General features: G+C 32.9%; 1 protein-coding gene across 1 annotated transcript in view; it reads right to left on the bottom strand.

The window, feature by feature from the left end:
* Nucleotides 1–2169: 2169 nt before the first annotated feature.
* Nucleotides 2170–9571, bottom strand: part of PCLO (piccolo presynaptic cytomatrix protein) — a 366471-nt gene continuing 359069 nt past the window's right edge. The window contains exons 23-25 of the mRNA XM_032643160.1: nt 4794–4928; nt 4249–4394; nt 2170–2310 (exon numbers count right to left, since the gene is read on the bottom strand). Coding sequence (XP_032499051.1) covers nt 2170–2310; nt 4249–4394; nt 4794–4928 — 422 coding nt within the window. The remainder of the gene's footprint in view (nt 2311–4248; nt 4395–4793; nt 4929–9571) is intronic.

Here is a 9571-nt window from a genome sequence, read left to right as displayed (position 1 = left end):
TACAGCAATATCAATGATAAATGACATTGCATTTTCGGGGGAGAGGGTCTTAAAAAATAGAGGGAAGAAAAGTGACTTATCTTTCTTAGATTGGAAAGGAGTAAATTTGTATTTCTTTATGAATATAATAAAGATATGTAACCTGGTATTTATTAGAAATTATTTTTTAATGTCTTAAATTCAATCAATTCCTCTCAGATTTCAAGTATGTTTTTCTCTAAAAATGAGAAGATTCAATATCTGAGCAATATATTTGGAGATGATTTCTCTGATCCCACTAAAACCTCACCTTTGAGGAAAGAATCAGCTCTTAAGCTCAGAATTCACAGAGAAGCAATTTAATTAATTTATTTTTGTGGATATGGGAATAGGATAAGATCAGCATAATTTATTTAATTTATGATAATCCGATTTGCAAATCATTTTCGTTGAATTTTCTCCCATTTTTAGGTTAAACGAAAGTTTATATTTTAAAGAAAAAAATAGTTTTGGAGCCAATATACTGCTTTTATCCATGTCAGTGCTTGCTATTGGTTTGGAAGATGCTTTTTCACATATAAAAATTGGGAAATAAAAAACTGCATAATACTTATTCCTCACTTATGTGTATAAAACTATATTTGGAAATGTGCTTTCATCTTCTCTCATAGATCACTTAGCTTGGTCATCCCAACATCCCATTAGGAAGGCTAGGAATATATAATTATATTTTCCCACAAATAAGAAAACTGAGGAAAATTGAGTTTAAGTGACATGTGCAAGGTGACACAGTTCGTCAGCGGCAGAACCAAGACCAGAAGCCAGGCTTTTAATCCTAGCCGAGTGCATCTCCTATAAGTCCACGTTACCTCCTTTGTTCACGTTGTTGGTTGATGCGGAAGAGGATGCTTCATTTTAATGACTTAGACGTTGGTCCTCTTGTTCCATATTATTAAAATAGCTCAAAGGATATTTTCACCTTAATATAATGTTGATTTTTCACATAGTTTCCCAACATTGATGAACTTGATCACTGTGATACTGTCACTAAAGTAGGAAAATAGAGCACTAAAGAGAACTTGAATTTAGTGTCAGGGTTTTCATTTTACAAGTTAATGTACTAAGGGGAAAAAAAGACCATTGTGGAAGAGCAGGAAATGACACCAATTTAATCAATGTCACAGATTCATACGATTTGTTTGCCAGAGGAAGAATTTTCTCTCTGTCCATGTATCATTCAAGAGAAAGAAAATATATGGGATAATACATTTATTTGCAATTCCACAAAGAACAAGTTATCATGCTTCCTAGAACATACTAATTTAATCTAGGTCCTTTGCTATGTAGACTGAAAATGTCTTGGATTAAGGGTAAATTATGGAGTTTTTGATGTTTCAAACAAGGTTCCAAAAGTTTGTGGGGCAATATTCTTTTTTGTTAGCCAGTCATGGCTTTATTTCTAGACAAATGTCATTTCATTTCTACTTAGTATTGTCTTAACTATACTTTATTTCAAGTTTTACTAGTGTGCTTTTACAACATGAATTCTAAAACTGGTGTTCACCCTTGTAACATTTAGACACAGAGAAAACCTGTACAACATGATCTAAAAGCTATAATTTCTACATCCCTGGTTCCCTTTTTCCTGTAAACACAAGCTCCTTACTTCTAGTCTGGACACATATTGTAGGTGTATCCTATGTCAGAATCTCAAAACAGTTAGTTGTCTGAGAAGATAAGATGAAGAAGAGACTTTTTAAAACTGAGGTTTGTTCCATTAGTTTTTTCCTTTCAACCAAGTTCTTTTGCATAAAGGATTACTTTTGTTTGCATTAGAAAACATATTAATCTTTGAGTCTCAGCCTTTAGATAGTTGTAGCTCAACTCTACCCAAAACTTTTTGCATTAAGCAAACAAAATTTCTCTCACCGTTTTTCTTGACAGCCACAAGAAATCCAAGGTTTGAGAACTATTTTTCTCGTCTTCAATATATGAACTTTTTCATTTGAGGTTTTTTTTTTTTTCTATGTTCCACAACAATACATTTGCAAGCCTTTGAGTATGTTTTTGCCTTTTGTTCTTCTTCTCATGGTTACCCCTGTAAACATAGCTTAGAACAATAGTATTCGACTATAGTCTTGATTTAAGACTGTTTAAAGCACTTTCTATACCCTGAGCAGACACATTTCTTCAGTGGGCTTGAGTAGGACTGACCAAAAGTTTGTGCCAGTTGACTATTCTTTTTCTGAGATCCACTTTGTCTAGCCAGATACAGGCTTCACCAATCAAGGTCTTTTTCATAAACTTCCCTCCATTGGAAAAAAGTAAAATCTAGAAAAAATAGCCAAAATTATATATATTTGTGTGTATATTTTCAACCTCTTTTATGGACATTTGCTCATCAAAGAAGTAACAGAGACAAGAAAAGGTGAGGGTGAGAGAAATAGCAGGCATACTTGTAGGAGAACTAATAACTAACATGTCCTCAAAAGATTTGCATAATATTAATTAATTTACCTCAACATTTCCCAAAGGCAAAGACATATCCTGAAGGACAGGAGAATTCTAGATAATATTAGCTAGCTAGATAAACCTAGCTAACTCTAACTAGGTTTGTGATTAAACTGATTGAAAGTTTCAAAAAAGAAATTTGCTAGGTGCATGTTTTATTACTTAATGAAATATTAACTCAAATACAGAATTATTTGAGTGGTGAGTACATAAATACGAGTTTACAAGGCGGATAGAACATAATACTGACTTTAAATGCCATTTAATTTACTGGGAATTTTATTATAGGAAGCACTTCCAAAGTGGCTTCTTGTCATATGTAGAGCTTACACTAGTTGAAATTCCACGGGATCTCATACTCAAGAAATATTTTTCTTTTAGGGATCACTTGAAAGAAAGGTAGAGAAATTGAGATGGAGATAACCATTAATCCTTGACAATTCTTCTCTCATGCTCTCTCTTTCTTTTCGGAATCTCCTTCAGATAATTCATCTTTATTCCTGATTAAAATTTACTGTTACGTTTCTGACTTCAAAATCTACTTTTCTGTCTCTTTTAGCCTCTGGTTTGGGGATTTCAAATGGCACATTATATGTTTTACTTGGACCCTGCCTTCCTATCAAGTTTATCACACTTCTGACAAACTCATGTTCTTTCTCCCTATCCATCCCTTCTGTAACTACTCAATCTCTGTGATTGACACATTTGTTCACACAGATTTCAGAGTATCCTTTAACTTTCTTACTCCCTTCAACTCTAATGTCAATTAATCCTCTCAGTGTAGTTTTTGCTTTGCAATATCTCTTACATAGGTCTCTAGTACAGGCCTCTAAGTGCCAGTACCATGGTCTTCTCTTCCCACAGTTTTTCATCTCTTCCCTCCCTCCTCCTTTCTCCTCTTTCATTCCATGTCTCTGTATCTACTAAAGATATACTATGCACAAGCATTGTGCTAGGCTACAAAACAAAGAGCAACGAAAATCAAGCCTTGCACTAGAGAAGCCGATAGTACAGAAGCAGTGAGAGGTAAGTACACAAATTGTTGTACAAGACTGGGATTAATGGCCTAATGAGATAAGCAAAACATTATGTGAATAAAGTGTGACAAATTATACCCAGGGTCATTATTAAAGAGCTGTTTACATCAAAAGACATGGAAAATTGCGATAGATGGAGAGAGATGGAGAAGGCAGTATTGAAGGAGAGGAAGAATATGAGCAAAGAATTAGAGGTTTAACTTGATTTCAAGATTCTGGTGTGACTGGGGTCAAGCGTGAGTGGAAATGTATACAAGGAGATGAAATTAAGTCAATACAATTAGAACTCACCTTAGAGGACTCTGAATGAGTCAGGATAATGATGAATCACTGGAGGGTTTCAATGTAACGTAGCCAGTGTTTTTAAAAGATACCTCTGCCATCAGTGTGATAAAATGAATTAAAGGGTAAGATATTGATGGCAAGTAGGCTGAGATGATTTGCATAACAAAGATGAGGACCCAAAGAGGATTAGTGTGGCAGTGAGCATGGAAAAAAATCTATGTAAAAGAAACTGAGTAGGTAGAAGAGAGGCAACTTGGTAGCTAAATGGATGGGATGAGCGGGTTGGGGAATTTTAAAGGGCCCCTGGGAAGTTACCTCTAAAAATTAACTTATAAAATATCACACAGTGTATGACTGGCATTTAAATATTGAATAATTAAATGGGAAATAACTACAGTATAAATGAAAATCTAAAAATCGGAACTGTATGAGTTACCTGAAGAGAATGTCCAGCAGGACTTAGGCTGAATCTAAAAGTTTCATTGAATGAAGGCTCTCGATCATGTCTACATACTCTTGTTTTTTTCTTGATCACCTTTTTTTGGGTAGAAATATTCATCACATATATTTTCACATATAAATCTGAAAATAAGAATTCAGCTTGTTAAGTGTCCATTAATAATACAATTTTCTATTGAGTTATAATCGTATATGGAGAGTTCTCCTACATTTTACACAAAGCCAGTAGCCTGTGAACAATTTGTTTCAGACAACATAGAGTAATTAAAATATACACCAATTTTCTTAGCAACTTAAATGTTTTCTTGCTGTATAATAAATACATCACTCTACATCTGTGTTGAAAAAATCTAATTTTTAACTAGTAAAATATCAACTTGCTCTATATAAGAGAAACTCATTCTTATTTCATATTTTTGGTACACAGCCCCAATTTTAATTAGCATTTTTTTAGCTATTTAGGGCATACTCCTAAAGAGTTCCTAGATACATTATATTGCTCATTATCATAAAATTAGATACCTGGTAAGTGATCAGGAGATTTAAATTTGTAGGTGATATTTCTGCATTGGAGGATTTCAACTATGAGTTGTTCCCCATCTGTCTTCATTTCTTTCTTCAGTGCAATCTTGATTTCTCCCATTACCTGAGTTTTAACTGGAACAATTTAATTAAAAAGTTAAGGAATATATCATGCCATTAATTAAGTGGTTAGTTCAATAATTTACTCATATTTTCGTTTATTGAGTGTTTATCAAGTGCTAAACACCTTATCGCATCCCATGGATACACAGATGAATAAAATACAGTCCCAACCCTTAAGGAGAGGAAGGCCTCATGGGGAGACTGATAAATTATACGCTTACCATAAAGTATGTTAAGTATAATGATAAGCAAGTAACAAGAGGGGTATGGAAGAAATGCAAGTAGGTATTACTCAATTGTAGATTTTTAGGCCAAAAGAGGTAATAGATGAGACTACAGGGGACTATAGGAAGACAGTCATACATAAAAATAGTAGAATTCTAATATAATATATAGGCAGTATTAAGTCAAGTGAAATACAAGAAGTTGTTTGCTGACAATTGCTCACTACTTAACAGGCTTGCAAAAGAACACTTGCTAATACAACTAAATGTCGTTGTATATTATATCTACTTCCATTCTATTTTTCTTGTAAAAGAAGTAGGCAACAAAAGTATATGGTAATAACATTACACAAGGGAAATTATGAGTGATTGAAATGAATTCAATGTATTTCTTTCTAGTGTTTATCTTGGATCTTTACATTACTGAAGAAGCTATTCATACTAGGTCAAATTCTTTATAGTTTCATCCTTTTCTCTATCGACGCATATATTTATCCACTTACCATTCACCAACAAATATTTTATTTTCCACCCTACTCTGTGATAAGCACTCTGTTAAGAAGAATGGATACAATGATAAGCCAACATACACATGCTTATTGGTTTTATGGTTTTTCTGTCTATTGGGAAGAAATCCATCAATGAAATATTTTCGTCAATAAGTGTACAATTAGAAAGAGAGGAAAGGTTCTGAAGTACAAGAGCATGTTTACAGGAAAGCCTAGGAAAGGGCTTCATGAGCTGAAACCAGAAGAATAAGAAAGAATTAACTAGGTGACATGGGCGGGGGAAGAACATTATAAAGAGAAGGAACAGTGTGTTCACAAAAGGCAACATCATGGGACTGAGGAACTAAATAAATATTTGTGTGATTATAAGATACTGTTAAGTGGTACTATGTTAAGAATTTGGGTTTTACCTTTAGAACAATAGGAATCTATTAAAGGTCTTTAACACGGATGTAGATCATTTGTTCTCAAATGTTTGTCTCAGGATTTATTTATACTCTTTAAAAAAATGGTGGTACTCAACATTAAAATTTCTAATTAAAAAGTAAAATTGGATATTTAAAAATTTATTTATTGATTCAGTTAAAATGACAACAATATACCTATAAATAAGTATTTTAATGAAAAATAACTGTATTTTCCAAAGCAACAAAAAATAGTGAGGAGTGACATTTTATATTTTTCAAATTTCATTAGTGCTTGGCTTAATAGAGGACAGCTGGATTCTCATACCTGTTTCTACATTAAATCCAGATCAATATGCTGTTTTATTTGAAATATATGACAGTCTCACACAGATATATATATAGTTGGAAAAGGAAGGAGTATTTTAATATCCTTTCAGACAACTGTGGACAATCTTTGATACTACATTAACACTTGAAAAGTGGTAGTTTCTTTAAGATTAGTGTAAATGTGAAATCTGAAACTGTATCAATGAACCTTTGGACTGTTACTTTAAAATACAATTGTCTATCTTGCACCTTGAATGGACCAGTTAACTATGCCTGAATTGGTAACATCCTATATTGTTCGTTTTGGAAAATACTGGTTTACTGAGTTATGGAGGTTTTCAAAACATTGACACAATTCATACAATATTAAAAGCACATTTGTTAATATCACCATCGATATCATAAAAAAATTCTGAGTATTGGAAAGCTGACAAGCTCAGGGAGGCAGGTATAAGTTTTGGAAATTTTTATTTTTACTTAAAAGTTGATTTTTATTATTGACAACAACTACTGCCAATTGTTTTTATCAAAGTGAAAAACTCACTTTGTTAATTTTTGAGAAAATGGCAGCTGAATACAGTCAGCCTTCTGCACCCATGGCTTCTGCATCCATGGATCCAACCAACTGAAGATCAAAATATCAAGAAAAATTTTTTCCAGAAAGTTCAAAAAAGCGAAGCTTGAATTTGCCACATGCAGGCAACTATTTACATAACATCTACATTGTATTAGGTATTATAAGTAATCTAGAGATGATTTAAAGTATATGGGAGGATTGCATAGGTTATATGCAAATATCACATCATTTTATATAAGGGACTTTAGTGTAAGCAGATTTTGGTATTTGTGGAGGTTGAGGAGGCTCCTGGAAACAATCTCCCATGGATACCAAGGGTTAACGTTACCAAAGTTTGAATAGGCAGAGTTTATCTGTCAGTTGTCTTTCAAGTAAAAATAATATTTCTTGTAAAAAAAGGCTGGCTCAGCTTGCAACTCAAATAAATTGCACTAACATGTTTTCTCAAGTCAACGTTCATATTTTGGTATGCAGCAGAAGTGCTTTGTGTGTAGTTCCCATTTTATCACACAGAATATTCTAGAACATAGACTATTAGAAACACATGTACTTAAGGGTCTAGGTTTAATAACAGGAATCTTAATTTCTTTATAAAGGATATTGTTAAGTGAAACAGGCAAGTTTTTCATATAAGTGCATGGTGGTAAAAAATAAATACAGTCACTATTAGTACAATTTGGTGCTGCTGCCCTGATTTATGCTAAGTCACCAGCAGTTTTCTGCAGCATTGCTTTTGCATTATCAATGTAAATGTCAACATGGTAAAATGGTAAATAATATCTTAGTATACTTAAAAAATAATTTTGACCTCGATGCACTTCAACAGTCTTGGGGACCCACGAGGATTTCTGAACCATGCTTTGAGAATGACTGTTAAAGAATATAGTTGAGTAATCTCCAATAGGAAATTAAAGTAACAAAAGCATCATGTACAAAATCTATTAGATTGTAGTTATTTAATCATTTCGATTTAACTTTGTCACACATTTGGATATGGGTTTTTAGAATGCATTTCTTCCCTGCATTAATTTTTGCTTTAATTAACTTATATTTTCATGTCTAGATGTACCCTAACATGTGGAAAACTATCTACCAATACCATACTTTGGCGTGCTCTCTTCCTTCTTTCAAAACACTAAGTTCCCCAAATAGGCAAAGTTGCCCTCCATATGTTTTATAAACTGAAACACAGATCTTCCAGACACAGTTAAATCGTGATAATTCAGCAGCCAATGATCATAGATACTTCACAGTAGCTGGGTGTTAGCTTTACCCTTGAGAAATTCAAGAAAATAAAGTGCAAGCCAAGGATTTTTTATACAGCTAAAGTGTCTTTCAAGCAGCAAGCCCATAAGTTTAAGCATAAGGAACTCAAGAATACCATAGAAAAATTCCTTCTCAAGAAATATATGAGAGGATGAATTTCATCACATCAAAGAGATAACTAGAGAGACTTCAGCCAAAGGAGTGATAGTGAATACTTAATACATTTAATTGTAGAACTGAGACTAAAATAAGAGTCAGAATATAGGTGGGTAGAAGGGCAGCATGTAATTGTCATGTATTCTGATAGAGTATAAAGAATGAAACTGAAAGAGATAGATGACAAAGGGAGAGAAAGGGACAAGTAGAATGAGATTGTTGATTTTTGTATAGGTAAATGGTAGGTGACACAAGTTATACTATTTAAAATTGACAAGACACATGGTAAATGGTAAGTAAGAAGAGCAAACATAATAAAAGTTATAAAAAAAGACAATCATTGGAACAAAGATACAAAGCTTTCTTAATTACAAAATAAATTAAAAAAAATTAAAGACACAAAACAGAGGAAGAAACACAACAAATCTAACATCATATACACAATAGTTATAAAACAAAATGCAGAGTTGTGACCAAACATATCTGTCATATCAATAAACATGGACAGGCTCAGTGAGCTTATTTTTAAAAAGATATTCAGATTGGCCCATAAAGCAAAGCTTATGAGCTATGCTACGCTAAAACTTAGTTTCGTTTCAAATAGTCACAAATACATAAATTGTAAGCATGCCAGATGTATGGAAACAATAAGAGAGTAGGGGTTGATACCTTATTGTGAGGCTAAATAGAAATCAGTTTGAAATGTAGTAAACAAGACAAAAAAAAGGACATGTTATAAAGTTAAACATCCATAAATCATAATGAAGACACAACAATTATGAATATCTATGCACCACTAAAATAGGTTGAAACTAGAAAATAAGGTGTAAAGATGTAGGAGATGAAAGCCAGAATAAAGAGAATAATAAAATACTTTAACACAGTATTTTCAGTACAAGACAGGTGAAGTAGACTAAAATACGTAAAGACAGAATACTGAGACACCAGAACCAATATAGCAGGTCTCAGGATGTATATATTAAACACTACACTCTGATAAGAGAGAAAATATCTTTTCCTCAATTAAATATGGAACATGGATCATATTGATTGATTATGTATTGACTTACAAAGTAGACAACAGTAAGTTCTATAAAATGAAGCTAATACATTGTCTGATAACACACACACACACACACACACACACACACACAAAGGCTTTAACGAAACAATTCTTGGCTGAACAGAA

The sequence above is a fragment of the Phocoena sinus genome, chromosome 9 (assembly GCF_008692025.1).
Source record: "Phocoena sinus isolate mPhoSin1 chromosome 9, mPhoSin1.pri, whole genome shotgun sequence".
NCBI classification, from domain to species: domain Eukaryota; kingdom Metazoa; phylum Chordata; class Mammalia; order Artiodactyla; family Phocoenidae; genus Phocoena; species Phocoena sinus.
Note: the sequence above shows the minus strand (reverse complement) of the source record. Positions and strands in the feature narration are given on the sequence as shown.